General features: G+C 44.3%; 1 protein-coding gene across 1 annotated transcript; it reads right to left on the bottom strand.

Moving 5' to 3' along the window:
* Positions 1-443: 443 nt before the first annotated feature.
* Positions 444-23,279, bottom strand: LOC128757361 (PDZ domain-containing RING finger protein 4-like). The gene is made up of 9 exons (XM_053862578.1): positions 23,147-23,279; positions 9,505-9,770; positions 9,145-9,247; positions 6,802-6,900; positions 5,135-5,197; positions 3,205-3,306; positions 2,954-3,073; positions 1,814-2,830; positions 444-1,751 (listed from the first exon to the last, which is right to left on the bottom strand). Exons 1-9 carry the CDS (start codon positions 23,213-23,215, stop codon positions 1,179-1,181), a joined length of 2,412 nt encoding a protein of 803 aa, XP_053718553.1. The 5' UTR covers positions 23,216-23,279; the 3' UTR covers positions 444-1,178.
* Between the last annotated feature and the right edge of the window lie 228 nt (positions 23,280-23,507).

The following is a 23,507-nucleotide window of genomic DNA, read 5'->3' as shown; positions in this document are numbered from 1 at the left end:
AGAGCAGTGGGGACAAATCAAGACGCTCCGTATTACAGTACGAACTTGTTTTCGCTATTTCCTCGTAAAATAAACCACACAAGACTGTTTCATATTTAGTTTTGTGAAACGCCACATTCTGTTAGAGCCGTTGCGGAGGTCCGTCATCAGTTTATATCTGAGGTGACGATGACTCGTAGAGCTAAGAAGTGACTGACAAAAGAGGCGGTCAAGCCGATGGTGCTTATAGGTTGACGCGCGACTGGTGACGACTTCCTTGAGACGTGCTTCGTCGTGAGTCACAAACCAGCTATTTTGCACAGAGCGCCACCAGCTGAAGAGAAAAAAAGTACATCGTCTGAGGCGCAGAGGTGAAATGGTGGAAAAGGTGGCAAATCGAACTCACCCGTGACAGAACCCGCAGTGTGAAACCGCCCTAAATCCTCAGGAAGTCGGAAACATATAGGAAGACGTACTTTCCATCTGTTTTTATTCCCCAAACAAACATACAGCAACACTGACCGGATGGCTTCTGGAAAGGCAGCATGTTCTGAGGTCACATTTTGTGAACAAATTTAAAACACATTGTCAAAACAGAATAAATTAAAAAAAAGTAGCAAAACCATAATTATATGGACAGAAGCATTTTTTTTAAATATGTGTCATTACATCACATTTAATTTGAGGAACAGCTGTTATCGCTGTCCACTAGAGAAAGAAGAAGCAAGTTCTTGATAATAAATAATGCTGTAGCATTGCACTCCATACTGCTGTGTTAATGGTGGTCATAATGGTGGTACCTGGAGACAGCACCCCAACTAAGAGAAGGTAACAGAACAGACCCAGGGATGAAAGTCTGTTAGTTACAGGCTACTCCTTAATAAAGAATTGGACAATGAAGCCATTTCTCCCATAACAACATAACATGGCCAAGTCTACAATTGTGTAGGAATCTACTTAAATAATCACAATCAGACGTTCAGTGTAAAAAGGTTCATACAAAAAAGTCACAATTACAAAGAGAAAAATATTTCCTTTGCCGTATAAAAAACCTGAAAAAAGTGAAGCAAAGTCGCGCCATTTGAAAACTGAATTTGGTGTGTTGCACATACACAGTAAAGACAAAATCAGCATCCCAGGACCACTGGTCCATCTTCAGTGGTGACGTCCAGAAGTGAGGCCCTGAGCTGAGACTTCCCTCAGACCGTTGTGACCGACAGGAAGGCATTGTGGACTTTGGAGCCCTCAGGGACTCTGGCTCCATGACTCATCAGCTCCTGGATGGTCAACCAGTTGTCAAGAATCTTCTTGTTACGTTTCTTCATCATCTTCTTGTGACTGAGCTCCAAAATATTTATCTCCTTCCGTCCCTCCGCTCCGCTTTGCGGCCCCTCCTTCAGACAGTCCAAGCGGCTCCTCTGCATGAACTCCCTTCTTTTTCGCTGCTCCCTGGCTCGGGCCAAGTGCTGCTTCCTCTCCTCCTTGCTCCAGTAGCGACCCATCTTCATCTCACTCATGGCGTCATCGTCAGTAGTCATGCCCCCGCTGCGCTCTTCTCTGATTCTCAGAGCTCTTTCCTTCAGGATCCGATCCCGCGCCGGTCTCCGAGCCACATATCGAGTACCGTCAGCCCGCACTTTGACCTTCCACTCCAAACGGGGCTCCCCAGAGCGCCCACTGTGGTGCAAAGGATCCCGGCACACACTCAGGAGACTCACCTGGCTCTGGGAATACTCGAGAGAGGAGTGCTGCTGGAGGAGTTGCATGTAGCTCTGAAAAACACAATAATGTGTGAATAAAAAAAATTAAAAATCAACACACTATTGAAACTAACCTGAAGCTGCTGGGAATGTGCTGGGCCATGGTAAGGTGTTGTTTGGTAGGAACCAAAAGTCAGTGCCCTCCTTGAACCTCTGCTCCTCCCTTTTTTCTCGCAGCGCTCATCATCTGCTGGCAAAGCCGGGTCCGATTCGGACCGGGAAGGGTTGCTTTGGTCAGGGCTGCTTGAGAAAACACTACATTGGTCTGGTGGTTTAGCCCGGCTGGGCGGGCCTAGGGGTTCTGGAATAGGGATAGGACTTGAGCGCGCAGGAGTGACATCTCTCAGGTTCTTCTGGTTAGTGAGACTGATGTGGTTTCTCAGGGAAATATCCTGAGATCTCTCCACGCCTAGTGGTGTAGACCGCGCACTCTCTGCCGTGTTGTAGGCACTTGAGCTGTCCTTGTCTGGGATCTTGTCACTGTCCAATCTCTCGGGGTGCTCGTGGATGTCCGCCAACCCGCCACACCGTCTGTCCTTTGACCTTCGCCCAGGTGACTGCGAGGCTTCAAGCTGCTGACTCTGGCGGAGGTTGTGGGCCTCCATGATACTTTGGCACTCAAGCTCAATGCTACGCAGCTCCTCATTCAACATCCTTAGCTCGTTCTCAATCTCTCCCCCCTTTTCTGCGTCCTCACCACTGCGTCCTTCGCCTCCCCCCTGTTCCGTCAGGCTGCACTCGATACTGTGGCGGATAGAGTACACCCCGCACTCGCCTCCTTTCCTAATTTGACACTTGAGCTCTAAAAGTTTCTGGAAGTGGTTTTCTAATCCAAAAATCCCCCGACCACCTTTACGTACACTGACCACCCCTTCATGGCACTGGCCTTTGGTCTTCGGACCTGGCTGGCCCTGTCGGGTATGTGGATGATTCGCCCGCCATTGGTCCCTCAGACACTGAGCTGGACTCTTTCTGCAGAGCTGGTCCAGTAAAGGGTGGCGCTCCGGCCTGTCAGAGCTGCATCCAAATCCACTGTCTTTGTCTTGATTCTTGGAAGAGCAGGCCGTGTCTGTAGTCTCCTCATCGCGATACTGTTTAGAGAAATAAGAGAAACAACGATAAAGCAGGTGTGAAATACAGGTCACCTGGCACCATGAAGGGCGTGGTTGAGAGGCATCAGGTGTCGTCTGTGAGGAGAACCAAGCTTGACTCACCTCATCTCTCTCCTCATAGTCAAAGCTCTTCTGCTCACTCTGCTCCTCCAGGATCTCTTTTTTCAGCTCCTCCACCATCACTTGATGATCCTCCTCAAGCCAAACCTCCTCCTCCTCCATCTGAAATAACAAATACCTTGTCAGAAATCTGTCTCGCCTTTTTGCTCCAATCTCACAGACGCGGTTCAAAGCAAAGGAAGCGTGCAGCATTTAATTGACAAGTTGTCAAGATGATGGAAAGGAGAGTTCACCTGCAGCCCCGGTCTCGTTACGAGAAGCAGGATGTTTGTTTCTCCTTCACTCGCCAACAAGGCCACAGCGTTGTCTTTGTCCTGCACTTCACAGCCGTTTATCTGTTCATGAAAGAGATGAGATTTTGATCGGATCATTGCCTTGTGGCACCATGTAGTGTTTGCTTAGACAGTATCTCAATCAAAATATCCTCGAGTGAGTTCTTCTGTAAATCTTGCCACGTGTTGTCACTGAAAATGGTACCATTCTGTGTCTGGTTCATTTTTAATGGGTTGTCCCAGATGATTTTTAAAAGTGCTAAGTACAAAGTAGGAACCAGTTTGGTAGCATGACCCTGCTCCAGAATACGAATTCAAATCCTGCAGAAACAGTTTAACAATACGGACAGCAAATAAAATGGTGAAAGGGAACTGTCTGTGCCCTTGTCATACAAGGCTCGAAATAATGTGATTCCAGTTAAAACAAATGCGCAGGAGAGGTGTTTGTTGTCTATTAGTCCTTACTTTGACAGTGTAGATTAGGGAACATCTATCACCCTATATAAACTACTTATTCACACAGTATGAGAATGAGCAGCATATTAGCCAGTAATTCATCTTCATAACGTATTGATTCGTGTCTTGCTAAGACTACATTTTTTTTCCCTGGAATACTCACAGAAAATTCACACTAAACTACAACATAATTCCCAAGCACTTACAATTATTATTTTTGTAACTTTAATTTAATGACTTCCAAAATTCAGAAAGGCACACTGGAGAGAGGCAAAATAAATAAGAAAATAAATGCTCAATATAACTGTTTACACTGTGTTACACACTGTTCAGCTTTCCTCAGACCAAAGTTCCGTCGACATGCCACTTTGTTTCAGAAAGTCATGATGTTTTTAGAAGTCTGACCACAAAAGCTTATTTTTTTCTAGTGCTTGAATGTCTTCGCACTTGTATGGAAATGCAGAAGCTATTTTCTTTTGGAACCTTTTCAACAGGACAATCGAGCAACTAAACCCACTTGATACGAACAGCGTTTCATCCGTGTACAGCTCCATCCCTCTACACCTGACCATAGCTCACCACAGAAAAACGCCAACAAGAGAAACCACCTGTCCAACCCTTAAAACATATATATACTTGTAACAAGCTCCATTCTCTTCTCATTCTGCCCTTTCTAATTTTTCCATCCTCTTCACGTCCATTTGTCTCCCCCTTCGTTAGAGGAAACGGGTCGCCGCCCGCTTGCTGGGGGACGTCCACTAAGTGCAGGAGAGTCTGTCTGCTGCGAGCGCACACATCCAGACACACAATTAACTGTTGCGTGACAGGTGGCGTTCATCTTCCCCTCACTAGAGTAATGGGGCTGTCACTGGCAGATAATAGGGCCGAGAGTACACCGGGTCTCGCCCTCACAATACTCGAGAGGAAACAAACGATGGATGTATGAAATGATTGTTGTGTACACTGGATGATGGGAGGAAGACTTTCCATTATGTAGGAAAAAAATATGAGGATACAAAGTAGGTCACAATTTGTTGAACATACTTTGGTAGTCATCCTCACCAACACTTCTCTATTACAAGCATATTGTTCCAGCAGCAAGCGGTGTGTTTTTCCGTCACACATTTCCCGAACAAAGTGTGTACAAGTAAAATATTCTTTCAATGAGTTTGTGTTGTTTGGATGCTACTTATCTGCAGTCTGATTAATGTGGCGGCGGCCAACGTTGTGTTGCTTTGACAAAGCACTTTAATTTCCCGGGTAAATGTGGTGATTAAAGAAAAGACGCGCACATAAGTCTCGCTACTTAAATATTCAGATGGCAGAATGCAGATGGGTGGAAGGATCCAGGAATGCTGAAGAGACACTTTTGGGTTTATCACGTGTTTTGCTCACTTTCACGCCGTGAAACTGCGGTCCAGTGCCTGCTACTCACTTGTAAAATCCGATCCCCTTCCTTGATGCGGCCGTCTCTTGCTGCGATGCTGTTTGGTTCCACCTGTGAATGAAACACAATTTGATGTCTCCAGGGAGCAATACACACTCTCGCCGAGCAGATAAGAAATGAAGCGATGCTGTTTGAAAGGTTTCAGTCACACCAAACCTGCTTGCTCAGAAAATTAAAACACGGATTCTACAGATACAAAACGAAATGGAGACAAAGCACACAAGACAATGTGAGAGACAATGTGAGGTGACATCTTCTGGTTGTTGTTGCAATGAGGATGAAAAGAAATTTCCCTAAGGCAAGCCGTTGTTCTCTATAAATATATTCATGTGAGATCCATTTACGTTTCTATGTTTTTATCAGCTGTTGAGGTTGCTATTGTCACCTGCATTGACAGTCTAGAGAAAGAGCGATCAAAGTCTACAGTAGACCGACTTGGGAAAAATGTGGCCCGGGGGCCATATGCAGCCCTTTGCCTGTGTTTTTGCGGCCCTCATGAGGTCAGAATAAAACTATACAACTTATAAGTTGTCATTTTTCTGTTATTTTTTTAAATTCTGTTTCCGTTTTAGACAGTAATTTTGGTTTCTAGTTTTTTTTTTAGTTTAGTATTTTCCCCAAAATTCGTTCAAGTTCAATTCAAATATATTTTGAAATAAATTGCCTTTTCATCTTTGATGTTTGGTCCATAGTTTTATTATGATTTATATTCAAATAAAATGCATGTAAAATTATCTTTTATAGGTTTCATGCCATATTAACACTTCCTAATATCTTTGCTTTCATTGAACCTTTTTTGGTTCATTTTGTCTATGTTACTTAAGATTTCTTTCCGTCATGTTTCATAGTCATCGCTGACTTTCTTTTGGCATGATGGCCCCTCACAAAAGATACAGTTTATAATGTGGCCCTTTAGGAAATTTAGCTGCCCACCTCTAGTCTAGTGCATCATATTGTAATAACTCCCGACAGCGCCTCCCTCACACCCTCTGCTTTGTGTCCCATAATGGGACTGAAACCAGCAGCTGCTGTCTTTCCACATTTCCATCTAATTCCCACTGTCATCAGCCCTGGTGAAGATTCCCTCATGAGTTTCTCTGAACAGTTCGGAGACGTGAAATTTAAGTTTGTCAGTGAAATCATCAGGAGGAGTCGGGGAGGACTGTTGCTCACAGCTAATTAGAGGCGTCAATTAAAGCATGGCGGCGGTGGAGGTGTGAAGGGGACTAGTGGGAGTTAGACTCTACTGTCATGTCGCCCCCCTCTGGCGTACATCAACAGTGAACACAGTTTACCTCTTTAGACCAGCTGTTGGCCACGGAAGACTTGTCAAATTACATTGATGTTTCTACGGATTGTTGTCTTCTGTGTGCTCTGGTTTCCTCCCACGGCAAGAAAACCTGACTCTGATACGAGTGGGGTGTTGTAATGTAAGGAACTAGACTACAAAGGTTCTCCCAAACCAGCTACCATACACTATAAATCAAATCTAGTATAACAGTAAGAGGCGGAAGTCAGTTACTTCTGAGTGCAAAAATATGATTGAGAACTGGGGAAAGATCAGACCTGGTCACCAAATGCTGTTCCCACCAAAGTCTCAGCAACATGTGGAACAGGTTGGAAAAAGGCATGCCACTGTCGACAGCACGTTTTACCTGACTGACGTAGATGGCAATGTCTTCCTCGTCATCAGTCCGGTAGCAGAGCGTCAGTCCTAACTTATCCAGTTTGTTCTGTCTGTGCAACTCCACTTCCTATCGAACACACACACATTTATTACCCATCAATCAGTTTGCAGTTGCTGCTGCTGTAACACACCAGTTTCCCCACACGACCTGGAAGGATTTCACAGGCAGAGAGCATCTTAAATTATCGCTCTTTTGGGGAAGACGAGACAATACTTTGAATTTACATTAACGTTCCTGTGATGTATTCTGAATAACAGCTGCAGGAAAGCATGAGACCAAGCATTATTATCTGCCCATTAAACATCTGTATGACACAAAGTTGGAACTGTTGTTCAAGTCACGCCCTTCAACTTCAAAATTCAGGAACAGCAGTCATGGAGAAGGCACTTGCTTTCAGGACCAGTTTAGTACTCGGTTTTCCATGAGTCAGTACCTGGGTGGTTGAGACAGAGATCAGCTATGTCAGGGAAGTCTGTCTCTTCCTGCCTGCGTCTCCTGCCCTGCGGCAACTGGTGACGGCACGACCTGAAGTTTCTTTGATGGAACCTCAGCTGGTGACCGTTTGATCTGAGCTGGATGCCAAGGTGATCACACCAGGAAAACTCCTGCTGTGATCGACATCAACTCAGCGCTGGCAGACTCATTCCAGCACTCTTAAGAAGTAAAATGTGGCGAGACCGGGGAGGGGGTGCAAGGGTGGTACGAATAAAGACAGGACCATCCCCCACCTTTCTACCACTGCTGTGCAAAACCATGCGAGCGTGATTGACAGCAGGACTAATTAATTTCTGTGGCATTTAACGGGTGAGTCCGACACCGACGCCCGGCCGGTCATGGTGTTTGGCAGCTGAATGAGGATCATAACATCATGTGTTTCTACAGGATTATTATGGAAGCTTCAGCTGAACTGTGAAGATGCTCCATTAGACGCCACTCGATCATAATCGGCGCCCTGTCGCTAATTGAATATTGACAGCTGGACCCTGACACCAACTGACAATTAGCGTAATTGTTCTCGACAGATTGTGGTGCAGAAGCAGCGAGCAGATGCTGGCGCAGGACAAGAGATGGAAAGTTAGTTGAACATCTGTCTGCTAGTTTTGTTAACAGCGACGTCGTGTTTAACTTGTCTTGTTCTTATCGGAGCTTGGATCACGAGAGCAGATGCCCAGGGAAAAACACAGACTTCCCTTCTCAGGCATTTCCAGGCACCAAAGAGGTGAACAGTTGGCAACCAAATCTCATTGTTTCGCTCACCACCAGAGATGAAGGCAGGAATATGGAAAAGAGTTTGGGTAGCCCATACCCCACCACTGACCCCCCTGGCTGTTCATTCAGAGGCTGTACTGTTTGACAGTGATTTTCCAATTCACTCCTGTGATCCACTTGAAGGAACTGGGTCGACTGGAATGCATTGAACACAATCTAAATTCAAACTATATCTCCTGGTTCCAAGCTTGGGCTGTGAGCAGGATCTGCCTGGACATAAAGAGACAACCACCTCTACACGTTCATGTTGTTTGGTCTTGGGTCTATTTAGTTGTCAGCAGCAGTTACTGTTACTGGGTTCCATCATCTGGACCACACACTTGTTGTGGTCCACCTAGAATACCAGCTGCTCCTCTACCATCACCTCAACCAACATCTGGACACATCCTGGTTAATTATCGGACCATCCCTGGTTCTGAATCTCAGTTCAGTCGCTGGAACAAAACACATTATTATTCAGTGCTGAATAGATTTTAACATCTGCGCCTCACACGATAAAAGGTTGTATGCTCACGGGGCTAAGGCGTTTGGCACCTGTCTGTATCAGAACAAATACAGCAGCCGTGTTTTTTGTTTGGTGGAATTCCCAAGCTTTCCTGTAGATCAAAAGAAAACACTTCATGTTCCACTTAGATGCACCTGAACGCACCGCAGGGAGCAGAGTGAGACGCCTGATGAGGTCAGGGAGGTGGTTCTGATCCGGGTCTGACACCTCGCATGGGACCACAGCTGGTGGAGGATGCGTTTTAATGACCCTCAATACAGTTTGTTGAACCAGGAAGCGTTTATTACGAGTAGCGAGGAGCAGACATCACTGTCTGTGACCTGGTGCTTCGACAGACAGTCAATGCACCACAGACCTCTCACTTGCAATTTTTGTTTGCAGGGCAAAACTCTCATTTGCTGCTGTTAGTTATTAATAAATGTTCAAAAAAAAAAAAAAAAGCACACAGCTTGCTGAGGACATTTTAATGTCCTTGCAAGATATTTTTTGGCACCATTTTCAGAGAGAGAAATACCCACTACTGCAGCATAAACTACCTCGTATTCATAGTGGTCCGCTCTGTCCAGGTCAGCTGGGATGTTGGAGCAGTACTCTGGGCATTCGTAGAACTCGTGCTCCATGGTGTGGAGAGAGTGACAGCTGCGAGACAAGAAACACAGTTGCTTTGGCAATGGTGAATGGAAACATCGTCAAACAAAGGTGGGAACTTCTGCACAGGTGTGGAGGCACTGCTCAGAATCAGTGGTCAATGACCAAGCCACTAGAGTTAATCCAATTCAAAGGCAATGTTTTAGTCTGTTTGAGCAGGAAAGACTTGCTGGTCATACATGATGGCAGGACTCAACACAACACCTACCAGGATTGAGTTGCATTTTCAGAGTCAATGTTCGACTCACCTGTCTGACAAGAGGAAGGGACAGATGTCTGGGACCGGCGGAGTCATGGGTCTGAGCTTTGCCAACGCTGTGATGTGCTCAAAAGTAATGTCCGTTTGTGTACACACATCCACCGCATATCCCTCCTCCAGCGACGTATCATCGTTGTGACCAATAGCTGCCGTGCCTCTGACTGGACTCCGGTGGATGACCTGGACCACGATGGGGTCCCGCCGGTTTGACACCCTGCCATCACGCTCTGTCTTGGAGAAGTCTCGACCGTTCACCTGTTGGTGAGAAGATATTTTTAAAGTTTGTTATGTCGACCTGGAATGGCAAGTCAAATGTTGTTGTCCGGTAACCTAATGTTTGTTGGTATTCCTTCCCTTCAACGTAATAGTGTAGCTTTGGTGCTCCACCATGTTCACGCCTTGTGTTTTTGTCTGAGCCAGAAGAGAAGCTCCACACCAGAGATCATCCTGATCCCATGGGCAGCAATAATGAAGCAACTTGGCGTTCCTCCTTCGCATCACTCTGTAGTTAAAGGTTACAGTTGCCAATAAAACCATATCCCAGTTGATCCAAACCCGAGTTTGTCCGACCTTCGATTTAAAGGTTAAGGTTCAGAGTTCTTTTGGATCCGACTTGGGTCGCCCATCGATTAACTGCTGCTGTGAAATACCATTTCACAACTCGCAGCTTAATTTTGAGACTGCAGACGGAGCCACTCGCAACCAGACTAGACGAGGCGTACAGTACAGTGTGAGGATTTTCCAGCATGTCTTGTAACATTATTATTGAAGACCAACAAGACAGCAGGTATAACAGAACGACAGCGGGGGCAGCTCTGATGTGCCTGGGCCATGCAAGACTGCCAACTGTGTTAAGGCCAAACAAAAAAAAAGCGAGCACACCACAGTATCAGAACCAGAACCAAGACAGCAGATCCCCAACTGTTCAGCTCCGTTCAGATACCCTTTCAACCTTTCAACCCTGACCTCACTTTTATCTCTCTGACGACGGCAGGGTTTTTCTCCCTCATTGTCACAGGACAGGCAGCTCAGGTGCCTTGAGCTGCAGGGTCATGTGACCTCGACTCGCTGTCATAAATGTCTCATTTCAATAATAAAAAGTCACAGACGGCCATGTCTCCAGGCAGACGACAGGTTTTTAAAAAAAAAACCTGAATGATGGGCGAGCCGAGCTCGGTCAGCCGAAACTGATGGAACGGTGACTGGAGAGCGACCAGATGATAGAGCGACATGGATGCCAAGAAACAAGTGGAGCATGAGAGATTTTTGGTTTGTGTAATCTTCTCACCACTCACCATCTTATCTCTGAAAATATGTTTGGAGATTGTTGTTTCACAGTTCACATATTACATTATTCCATTGAATATTTATATAGAAAGGATTTAGTGAAATAAACTGTTCCTAATAATAACAATAAACTATTAAAAATATATTTAATTTGTTCATAACTATTAAAATAATTAAATATGTTGAACAACTAAAAGTAAAGTGTAAATCATATATTGTTCAAGTGAAAGCTAAAGTGAAATATTTTATTATTTTTTATAAATGCTCAATAAATTATTTTAAAGATTATCATTTAGAATATGATATTTCATGATACTTATATATATATATGTACTGTGTACATTTTTTAAATGCACAATAAATCATTAGACAAAGACAAAGACTGTCATTTAGAATATGATATTTTATGACACTTTTTAAAACCCTCTGTTCAGATACTTAAAGATACTTTAAATAAATAATAATGATATAATAGACAAGATTAAAATGAAAGTCTTCATATATAAATACATTTATATAGATAGCTAGATAGATAGATACTTAAAGATACTTTAAATAAATAATAATGATATAATAGACAAGATTAAAATGAAAGTATATATATAAACAATAATTTTAGTAGAAAAAAAGTGATCCTAGTCTTGTGTTTTCAGCCATGTTTCCCTCAGACCAGGGTCAGCGTGAGAGTCAATTACTGGCTGAATGAATGTGAACAACAAAAGCGCTGACACGACAGGAAAAGCATGATTTTCCTTCCTCGTTCACTCCACTCAGCTTCACTTTTCCCGCCTGGCTGTTTTCTGCATTTCGTATCGCACCAATTAATCATAGTGACAAGCTCCTTAATGAGAACCAATTAGCATGATAACCAAAGATGCAAATGAGGACGCGAGCAGGAGGGAGTGGAGCGGCGCACTGAGCGAGAAGACTAGTTGAATGCTAGTGAGCTCTTGAGCAAGCCTTGTTAAGTGGGGTTTTAACAGCGAGACGACAAGGCCCGGCTAATTGGCTGAGCCGCATGAATGTGAGCCGCCGTCGCCGCCGTCGCGCACTTCCTGTCAGCAGGAGATTAACCCGACCAAAGTGATGCAAGTGAAGACAAGGAGCTGGCGATCAAACGGTGTGGTTTCATGGCACTGGTACTATAGCTGTACTGTGTGATGGTAACAGTAGGAGTGAGTGTCAAGGTAGTACTGTGTGATCATGGGATCCAACTGTGGAACCCAGAAATTATTATTGTGATACACTAGTAGAGGCCATGACTTCTATAGTCATGGTGACAAGAAGTTGTGGCACGTCCTGAAGAAACACGCGGCCATTTGGCTCTTTCTTCTGTGTGGCTCTACACAGAGTCTCCACTGCTCGACAAGGTCTGAAGGTCTGTGGCTTCAGACCATAACCAAGGAACCAGGAACACAGACAACATCCGACATCCTGTGATGTCGATCAATGACTAGCGGATCAGAAGTGAGTCATGTCATCCTGTGGTCGACGTCCATCTCCTTTGATCAACCTCGTCCGTCTAATAGTGAGTCGCTCTCTGGCCTCGTCTCCCAGCAGCAACAGCAGTCGACTCCTCACACATCTGATGTAAGTGGAGGGAAATCAAAGGTTATCATCCGTCAGCTGCGTCTCATTTCCCTCCACACGCCGGCCGCGCTTCCTTTCAATTAGGTCTCATGAATACAGACTCATCATGCCGCTGCCTTCTCTCTCCACTTGTTTTTAATGACACTTTTTACATGCCTCCACTCCCGAGTCAAACTGCGAAATGAACCAACTGCCAATTAAACATGATTTCTGCAAATGAGCGACGTGCGCAATAAACCATGATGCTACTGACTTATTTATTCCTCATGTGCCTCACAGCAGCGGCAACGTTTGTCGTCTCTCTGGTAGCTGTTGCTGCTATGTTCGTAGAAGCAGTCAGAGTTAAAATAGACCACAGTCAGTCATGGCCTTTTAAAATCTGATTTTCCCGTTCTGGAATTGTTCCAACGAAAGAAGGGGTCTGAAATGATTTGGACAATGATTTCGTCCTGTTAGGTTTTGTGATCCAACAAAAATACAGCATGATGAAAGAAGAAAACAGAAACACATCTAAATTTAAAGATATGTATCATAGAATATTAGCTGCACCCACTAAATTTGAGAGGGAAAATAGCTTTGTTCATACATAAGCCGCACCGTTCCATAAGCTGCGGGTGCAGTGGTGCTGTCTGCACCGAAGAAAGGTCAGTGGTGCACCCGGCTTAAAAATGTATGAGGATCCCTTCTAAACCAGTTCTGAAAATGAGGTCCAGCATGGAGACTGACTCATGACTCCGTAATGATCTGAACTTGAATCATGAACTCCTTGCATATTTTATTTACATTAAAGCGCTTAAAATGCGCTGTTCATCCGCATGTCTGTCGGTCCAACACCACAGCCGGTCCCAGTTGCTGCCTCTCGTCTCCACAAGATCGCCTCTGTTGGCGCAGCTGAAAACGCGCGGGCGAAAACAGTGCATTTTGAGCGCTTTAGGGTAAATAAAATACCTGTGATTTCATCAGTTTGAAGTGACAAAGCTCAATATTTTGCCAGCATGACACTCTTCAGCCTGTAAACTATACGTCATTGGTTCAGACCACGAGAAAAAAATAGCGACTTATAGTCCAGAAATGACGATATACTCAAAATTTTGATTATTCAAGAAAGGTGAGAACAAAAAAAATAACACACAACTTTATGATTGAGAACGAAAAGAATGATGGCACGATGATAAAATACGAGGGAGGAGAGAAGAAGAACAGATATGGGAGGTGAATCTGCGTCTGTCTTCAACTAAAAGTGTCTCTCTTGGAACTCAACAATGACTAACGACCCCGACATGCTGAGCTCATTTATCTAAGCACTATCACCGGCCTGACTAACGGCCGCGACAGGCCGCCATGGCAAACTGCATCAACAACACATTCATAACCCACGGCAGTGCAACACACACAGGTTTGTATCTCTATCCTTGTGGGGACATTGTGAGGTTTCTCATTGCCATAACCCTTTCCCCAGCCTCTCACCCTAAACCTAACCATCTGAAACACATGGCTCACCTGAACCAGGACTCTGAACCAAACTTACACCCAAGTTTAATGACCCAGTTATTTTGAAGTCTCCAGCTCCAAATTGAGGCTTAACTTTGTGGGGTCCAGCCAAATGCTGTCAAGAATCGGTCCCCACAAAGGCCAAAGGATAAACAAGCCCACACACGCACAAACACACACCTCTTTTACAGTACAATGGAAGGAGACACCACTTGGAGTGTGAAAAGAAATCGAATATATAACTCTGGACTGATTGGTTTATATTCTAGATGAGCAACTTATCACACAAGCGCGAATCATTGCGTATGCAAATAGACAAACACAACAACAGATCTCTGCACGTACCTTTAACATATCAGGAACTGGCTAAATAACAATGAGAATCAACACAGATCGACACAGACCAACAAAGCATAGCACAGAAAAAAAAATCTTGATCAAAACAATGCAAATTACTTCGCATTTCTAAACACAAGTGGGGAACACAAAACATGCAAAGCAATGTGTGAAACACAGCAACACTGAAACATCAAACCCCAGATAAGCTGAATACATTTTAAACTTGCAAGTAAACAGTAAACAAACAGGACAATTTTATGACAGAAATACAACGAAACCTTTTAGTTACCACTAATAAAGGCAAAACCTTGCATGACAACATACAATAGAAGCAAAACAAGCAAATAAGATCACCTGATAAATGAGGAACTCACAGTACTGGTGACCTAGTCTTGAATGACAGCGAGCGTGTCATCTATTCATCTCCGACTGTCGGCCGTTAGTTGCAGTATTTTTGTGTTTTCGGCTTCTGGGCTGCTTCAGGATTCTTAAAAAGCAACTACCATGCATAACTGGAGCTCGCTCCAGGCCCACGTAAACTGGAACCAGGAGGAACCGGAGGCCTCATGAAGAGCGCCGCCTTGAAAGAGGAGACCGACATAATTAGCTCCCCAATTCAACTTCGGTTCGTCAATCAGCTGAATAGTTGACGAAGAGAGAGGCAACAAACTTCTTTTTGCTCGCAGCTTCAAAAACACTTTTGCTTCTAAAGATAAGATAACACTTTAGCAGAACCTTCTTGCTGCAGGGAGTGAAGTTCACGCCGGTGGCTGCTGCTCAAATTGATTTATGCAAAAAGCCCATGAATCTTTCAGTTTCCCACTCGGCGCTAAAATGTTTTCACTTTCAGGTTGAGCGTGCTTTCTTAATTATGCGGAGAATTATTGCCCCGAACCACGAATGTGTGAGGAGTCAGCGCTGCCTGCTTCGCTTGCTCATTATCATTTTAAATATCTGCATTAACGCTGTAGTCGGAGGGAAATGCTTTAGAAAGATGGCTGACTTTGGGGCGTAACTTTCCAGTTACCAGCCTGATGAATTGAGTGCTCTAGAATTCTTCAATGATTTTTTTTTCCCCATTTTGTTTATTTTTCTTCATGTATCTTCTCTCTCAAGTATGATACTCATTACATTGTTTGAAATTATCCTTCTTTTGTCTATATATTGCATATATTTTCTTGTTTAAAGTTGTTACTGTTTCCTTATTTCTTGGATTGGACTTCCTCTTAAACGCATTTGTATATCGTCCTCTCCCTTTTAATGCGTTTTAAGTTTTTTTTTTGTTAATACATGAAATGATCTTTCACTTTTTCCACATTTTTGTAGATATTTATGCATCATGTTTTGAAGATTAACATACTAACGCTGCTAAGAACATTCACCTTTTTCATTCTTCTTATACAGTATATCTGAAAAATCTTTAAAATCTAATTCCAATTACATTGGAGTCATTTTCTGCTTGTTGTTCAATTTGTAAGCAACATTTTCCTCATTGTTTATGATTTATTTAGACTTATTTTCATGCTTGTGTGTTTGAAGAGGAGTTTAGCTCAAGCACTTTGATGAATCTTTCGGCTGCTTTATGAAGAAATAATTTGTAACCTCTTTGTGAACTCCAGATGAATTATGGGGGTCTGATCTGTGGCCCCCGGGAACCTCAATCTAAATTATTGCCCATTTGAGTCTCGGGGGTCTGCGGAAGGGTCCCACTGTTGAGTGGGGATGCTGACTGGCTGCTGTTCTCGTGGCAGCTGTCAGATTAATGGCGATGTAATGACTACTGGGAGGACCGGAGCTCCAGCGAAGCTTCGGAGCCTCGTCTGGATTAGAGTGATGCCAAACTGGAAGAGCTCACATGACAGTGGTTCAGCGGCACTATAAAGCAAGGAGTGGATATGACACTCAGTGGCAAGATTTTTGAGGATGTGGGCCAGCTCATTGGTTGTTTGAGGAGTTTGTCAACTCATCCAAGTATGCAATGGGGATTGGGATGGCACTATTCATCACAGGGACTCTGGTCCACTGGACCTGCGATCACAGCTGTTAAGGCAGTGTGGACAGAATCTGATGCGAGGTGGACGTTACCCCCAGGATTGGTGGGCGTCTAAGATGTCCCTCCTTCCCTGCAGAGGTCGACAGAGACAAGTCAGTCATCAGATCCTCAGTGTAGAGAAGAGTCAACAGAGAATGTCCAAGCACCTGGTCGGCAGACCCACTGGCTTTAGCCCACATGTATGAAGTCAAGTCTCAGACAGCTCAAGGGCAGAAAAGATAAACTCTGCTCCCTCCTCCAGGAAACCTTCAGTGCTCCCCAAGAAGAAGTGTGGCACATGAGAACCAGTAGTAGGTGACAGCCGGAGTGGACAACAGCATAAACAGTGTCAAGTCCATTCATCAAAATCCGCAAAACTATTAAGAAGCATGAACAAGAAATGGCTCCATCAAAACATGTCCCCATCCCCGGTCAGCACCCCTCCCCTGCCACCACCACCACCACCACCTTCACAGATGGTGGACTGTCATATTATCTGTAACTAGACTCTGGGAGCGTCTAATGACTTTCAAGCTCAAGTTGGTTAAGTGGGAACCGAACACCCATGGCCCAACGCAACCTGATCTCCCTCCGGACCACCTGGACCCGGAGCCCAACCCGAGCTCTTGGTTGACAGCCTGCAAAGCAGGAAGAAGGTAACAACAGCTGCTTCTGGACTTGATTCTGAGAATGCTCCAGCTGAGTTCTGGTTCTGATGTTCATCCTGTCTGAGCCTCAACCCTGGAAGGAAGGCAACTTGTTAGGTGCAAAACTCAGTGCACAATTGCTCTAGGGCAGGGGTCACTAACCTTTTAGCAACCACAAGCTACCCCAAGGGCACTGTAGCCCCAGCGGAGGGCTGCTATCGGTTCAATACACACTTCTGAAATCACAATATATAATGGATGATAAATGATATTCCTATCAAACACTTGTCTCAGTTCTCACAATAACTACCATTGGTGTAACAAATAAAAGGAATCACAAAATCAAACATAATGCAATGATTATTGCATGAAAATTGAAATTATTATCAGTATGATTTTTTTTAAATTTACGTGTATGTATGATAACGTCATCTGGGAAAACAACAAATTCACTCAAGGAGAATTTGAAAAAGAAACAAAAGCAACAGATTCTCCAAAATATGGCAACATATGAGAAAACAAACAGAATGTAGAAAAGATTTATCTGAAGTATGAGAGTGAAAACATCTAAACTGAAGTCATGAAAGCGAGGTTTGGACTGCTGACTCCACATCCCGGTTAAGACAGAGCAATTGTCAACTTGCTCGGGAACAAAAGCCGATCCTCTATTGTCCTGCATTTTGGGCCTCGGCTGCAAACGCCAGTTCCTTTATCATCCCGAACACTCCTGCTGATCGGCGGGCGACTGATAACAGCTGATTTTGTCTGTCGCTAAAAGCCTGAGTGACATTTTTATACACTTGTGAAATAATGCGCACAATGCGACTGATGAATGGACACACAGATCCTTCTTTGTGTGTGTGTCTGTGTGTCAGAGCGTGTGCTAGGAGGGGTTGTGGGAGTGTCACTCTCCCCACAGAAAGAGCTTCATTCTGGGCTTATCTGAGCTGACACAGGGGGAAGATGACTGCTGGAGCAGAACCATGATTGTTGTCATTCAAGCCGGACACACACATGTGCACACACACACACAAACACACACACAAAATGCAGGCAAATATAGGAACATACTAATATAAAAATAAATACATTAGTACAGTCTAAGCATCAGAGAAGTGCAACACTTCAGGAGGTTGTCAACACAGACATTCACAACAATATAAAACCTTAACAGACCTAACCATCCAAAACAAATGGCTAAGCGTAGCTATGACTCCTAACCAAACTTAAAACCAATTATATTAACTAGTTCTGTTGAAGTTTTAATTCTCAAACTGTGGCATAACCTTGTGGGGACCAGCGAAAATGTCCCCACAAAGCAAAGTGTCCTCACAAGCAGGAGTGTTTCCAAGAATTGATTCTCAGAAGTATAGCTTAACCAGGTGCAGACAGGTAACAAACAACGGCTTCATATGTGCGCATACACATTGTTATTGACACAAAAGACAGATGCTACACACTGCTTCATCGATACCAGACTCAGCTGTCTGTCATGTGACTCAGGTGTTTTAAATTCAAGGCCAGAGACAAAGAGGATTTGACTCACAAAGGTCAGATACAGAGCTGGGGCAGAAAAATCTTGAAATTGTGAAAGGTCACGTCTCAGTGCTTTTTAGAAGAATCCGGAGCTGACACGTTGACAGGTCACATGACATGAAGCGCACTGACGTAAAACAGCGCCATTCAGCTTGTACAAGCCGCTCTCATTAGTCAACACAGAAGTGACTTCAAGTAAAGCCAGCCAATGTTCAGCAGGATTATGTGGTGTTTTGCATCAGCTGATGCTAAGTGCTAGCTGTCTTTTCCTATTATGGGTTAGCATCAGGCCAACAGAGACTAGATGCAGTAGATTGCTATTGAATAGTGCTCAATATGTACAAAAATTTCAAATTATTTTCCACTATAATTTGGACATACATTTCTCTGTCCTTTTTTGTTTTTGTTTCAGAAACTTGTCACAAATAAAATAAAAAAAGGTGTAAAATGCATGGATACTTAATAGGCACAAAAGTACATTTTTGAGTAGATTAAAAAATGATCAATGGCACAAATGAATTCAGAATTAAAATTATTTTTAATAGATAGATTCGAAGATAGATTCGATGAAGCCACAGTAACACTTGTTTCACTTGTGGAGATTTCATGTCCATTGCTGTCCAGTCTGGCCAATCCATTTCCTGGTTGAATTCCTCATTTGTCATTTCTTAGAAACACTTTCAGATCAAGGCAGAGCCATTGATGTGAGTGAGCAGTCACCTGGTCCAGGTCCAGGTCTGGTGTGGGCATATGGAGGGAACAGCTGACTATCCGTAGCTTCCCTGCTCTCTGACATTGTTGCTGGCAGCTGATTGGGCGAGTCTCCTGTCTACATGCTGTCCGACAGGCTGGGGGAGCAGCCGAACAGCAGTCTATGGTGGACACGTCCATTTGGGAACCCCAGAACTGTCTTTTGTTTGTGGTCATCTACATCTTCTGTGTGAGACGAGCGGTGGGAAACTGGTGGGTTCTCTCCCAGCTGTGAAGTTCTGGCACTCCATTTGGTTCCATTTGGTATTTTCAAAACCAAAGGTTCTGTGGATCACCTTCACCACCAGGCATTTTCATCACACTTCGCCTGTTGTACCTACGGCTTGATCAATCTGATTCCCAGTCAAAGGCCACAGAGCGGTTATGCAGTTTAGGTCACGGTGTCTTTATTTTCTTGTTAGGACACAGAATAACTCTAATAAGCACCAACATATTATTATAAAACTTTCACTGCTTGTTAGAAATGTCATTGCTGAGAAGTGATTTAGTTGAGGTGACGTTTATATCATTTATTTAAGACTAATATTATTATTAAGTAGTATTAATATTATTATTCTAATGTGTTTATATTATGTACTGGTGACTTAACCACATAGTTATGTCAGTATTGAAGCAGTCCTGACTCAGATATGCAAGTGGCGTAAACCGCAAACAGAATCTTCTTCAGGGTTTCCGCCAGGATTTTTTTTGAAAAAAAAAAAAAAACACCAAAAAAACAAACATAATGCGGCCAATCAAGAAGCGATAGAGAAAGATGCAGATGGGAAACCTTTGACTTACACCGAATTGGTGACAGCAGCAGTTCATCTCTTTTGACTGTATGTCCGTCTGGAATACGTGAGTTCCATGAGTAATGGACTGCAGTCATTATGAGGTTTATTCCTGGATCTTTCCTGTTAAAACATGCACGTCTAAAACAATCTGCGTCACGCATTATCTGCTTGTTTTGACCCTTCCACTTAGTTTAAATACGTTTGATCACGTAAGATTTTTCAATTTTTCTGACGCCGTGGCGGCTCTCATATAAGAAACTCTGATCTTCACACTTAAACTACATGATAGCCAGTCAGAAGAAGGACTGTGCAACATTGCCAATTGTCCATAATATTGGTAAAAACGCAAGGTGAGCTGTAGTGGGTCGCCTGGCGCAGATTGTGCTCGCTTTGATTTATTTTTTTTACAGACAGTTTAGAGACACCTCTCAGCTTTCAGATGACAGGCTTGCTTTTATGGTCATCAATGTTGCCATAGCAACAGAAGGGGGGAAAATTTTCCCATGTAAACAAAACTCCAAAATGCCCTCCACCCCAGGTGGTAGACATCTGAGTTGAACAAGGATTTTTTGCAATTATATGAGAATAGCAAGCAGTTGGCCGATATAAGTTTACAGTAAATCTGAAAATATCAGCGCTCATGAATGAAGTCACAGTTATTAACTTGGCCCGGGATCTATACGAAGCCAGGAGTCTCACATCTCGGCTAAAAAGAACATTGATCTGCTTCTGTTGCATGGGCTCGGCTTCTTCCTGCCGGCTAATGAGCAGGTGGAGTCTGGCGGTGAAAGTGTAGCTCCTGGAACACTGTGCCAGCGTGAAAGAGGAGAGAGAGCGGTCGCACCGGGAGGCTAATGAAGGATGGAGATGGAGCACAGAGGGAGAAAGTGTAGACAAGAGAAAGAACTGTCTGAAGGCTGGGTTGTCTCTCTGGATTCACGAAGCCTCTCACATTTTGGTTCATAAGACAAAGTCACACTGACACAGTTACTGAGCTCTCCTGCGCACACGCTGTTACACACAGTTTTCCTGGCCGGCTGCCACAGCGCTGCGACTCCAGCAGCGAGAAATCGAGGGAAACCATAAGGGAGATGTTTTTTGTTGTCGTCTCCGCCAGTTTTTGCAGACGAAACAATACATGTACTGCTGTTGTGTGCCACACACCACCTGCCTGCATTGACTTTACAAAGAGGTTTATACCATTAATCACGGCTCACTGAGGTTGAGGTGACAGTCAAGACGACATTCATGAAGGAGGCTGCTTGTGAACAATGAACGCCTCATTTGGAGAGGAAAAATATGTCAACAAGACACCGCAAAAATTGATCAGAATTGATCAGAGTCCAAATATAACCATTGTCTTCATTGTGCTGACGTGTGCTGTGCGTTTCCGCAGAGCGAGGATAGCAGCACTTGGCTACATGAGCAGCTTCACCATAACTAGTACAGGTCACTTTTTGCTCCAGCTATGAAGGCATCACAACATCTTGAAGAGTGTCCCTCCCACATCAGCAAAGGAACACATCCACAGGTGCCCTCACAGGACCACGTCAATCTCAACTTCTCAACAGCCTATAGCGGTTGCAAATAGGGATGCGCCGATCGATTGGTCCGGTCGATTTATCGGCGCCGATATGGTCATTTAAGAGATCACCATTATCAAGTGACACTGCTGCAGCTACTAGGAAAACCACACTACTTGTTGTGATGAAATCACCTCTACCAATTTGAACGCTTCCAAGAGGCTAACGGAGCGACAGCTAACTGGAGCTCTCAGCAGCTAGAAGTGCATCAGGACCCCAGATATTCATTCCCTGGTCATGTAGTCGATGAGAAGTAGAGCGGTCTGTCAGGTTATTAGGCAACATTCCGAATTAAAGCGATGAGTGAACTGTACATACAGGGTTTGATCTGTTCATTGAAAGGGGAATGAAAGTGCTCAAGTTTCAACCCATACTCACTAGGTTAATTGGACACTTAAAGATGCCCCTTAATTGTGTGCGCGTGTGTTTGAATAGTGTCTGCGATGGACAGGCGACCTGTACTGTAGGTATGAATTTTCTGGGTAATTTAGTTGTGGGTGAAAAAAAAAATCAGTATCGGCCCAAAAAAAAAGAGGCAAAAATACAAAAGGGGCACACATTTAAGAAGAGAACTGAAGCGTATCATTAGAACGATTTTAGCACTTGTGGGAAGACTTCCACACAACAATACCGGTGCTGGATCTGGTTTCCAGCCGAATGAAAGAGTGCACAGCGCTAAATGATGAATGAGCCACATGCCGACCCAGCACAGTGTCCGAGTGGCAAGCAAACTGGAGTTTTCTCTGATACTGCAGTCGATCCCACCATTTAAACCAAAAGCCTCTCTAACAGAAATGACTTTTCTTTGCAGAGCGTCGGTCGAATACTTGTACTGTGGATTAAACATATTCAAGATCAAAAGAGTCTGACCCCTGCTATTACCGTGTTTTTCCACTTGAATAACTGACTTCTGTCATTAATCATATATAAGATTTGGGACTGTTTTTTTTTTTCATTTTGTTTAGAAATTTTTTGTTTTATTTTCCATGACTGTCTATGCTCTATACTTCAGTTCAGCACTACTGGACGAATTTTAACTGAAGAATTGCTTCAGTCTTTTTATTGTGACATTAGAAATAGACAATTTTCACAGAGAATATACCTGAAACCATTCATGGTCACTAGCTATCAATGACTGACGCTTAGTTGGTTCTTATCTTCTCAGTAATTTTGAGTTGTTAAGAATGGTTGTTTTTGCTTCTGCTCCCGTCTATCTAATCAGTCAGCCAAGGTCGCAGCAACACCTCGAGTTAAACATTCACTCACCGTCAGAAACACCACGGACGGGCAGAAGCTCCTGAAGAAGGAGTGACGCTCCGTTCTTAGAAGGGAGTTGTTTTTGTGTTATAAGACGAGGTCAGCCCGACGAGCCAGCGAGCGCGTGCGAACGAGAAGAAAGAAGTCTTGTTGGCTTCCCGACAGTCGCCAGGTTTCCCCGGAAGACCAACTTCTCATCTGCCGCTGCTGCAGTGAGGATACAACTAGCAGAACTCACTTTGATGGAGGCGCGCGCGCACGCACTGGCACTAACTGGCTTACCTCCCTCTTTTCCACCCGCATCCTCCTGCTCCTCCTCACTCACCTGGGCGATCTCGTACAGCAGTTTGTAGTGCTCCTCTCGCTTCTGCAAGGTGCACAGGTTGCAGCCCATCCTCGTCGTCTCCGGCACCGAGATGCAGATGTGACTTCCGTCTCCCCCCGGGGGTCGAACCGTCCTCTCCCCTCTCGCCCCCCTCCGTCCTTCTCAGCAGAGAACCGCTCCGCCGCTCCGAGGCATCGCACATGAGGAGAGAGTGTGAGAGTGGTGTGTGAGTGTTTGGGTCACATGCTTCCACGCCACTCTGCTCACACACACTTGGAGCTCCCGGAGACACACCTTCCACGCGCGCCCACTTGCGCGCACGCGTCCTGAGCAGGGAGCTGATTGGCTGTAGTAGTGAGCG

This window comes from Synchiropus splendidus, chromosome 4, assembly GCF_027744825.2.
Source record: "Synchiropus splendidus isolate RoL2022-P1 chromosome 4, RoL_Sspl_1.0, whole genome shotgun sequence".
Lineage (NCBI taxonomy): Eukaryota > Metazoa > Chordata > Actinopteri > Syngnathiformes > Callionymidae > Synchiropus > Synchiropus splendidus.
Note: the sequence above shows the minus strand (reverse complement) of the source record. Positions and strands in the feature narration are given on the sequence as shown.

What these genes read in the sequence shown, in the direction of transcription:
- LOC128757361 (XM_053862578.1), bottom strand. Translation starts at nt 23,215, where the DNA reads ATGGGCTGCAACCTGTGCACCTTGCAGAAGCGAGAGGAGCACTACAAA. An exon ending in AAGGGGATCGGATTTTACAA is followed by an intron (nt 3,307 to 5,134) that starts GTGAGTAGCAGG and finishes TTTCATGAACAG; the next exon opens with ATAAACGGCTGTGAAGTGCA. An exon ending in CACATTCCCAGCAGCTTCAG is followed by an intron (nt 1,752 to 1,813) that starts GTTAGTTTCAAT and finishes TGTGTTTTTCAG; the next exon opens with AGCTACATGCAACTCCTCCA.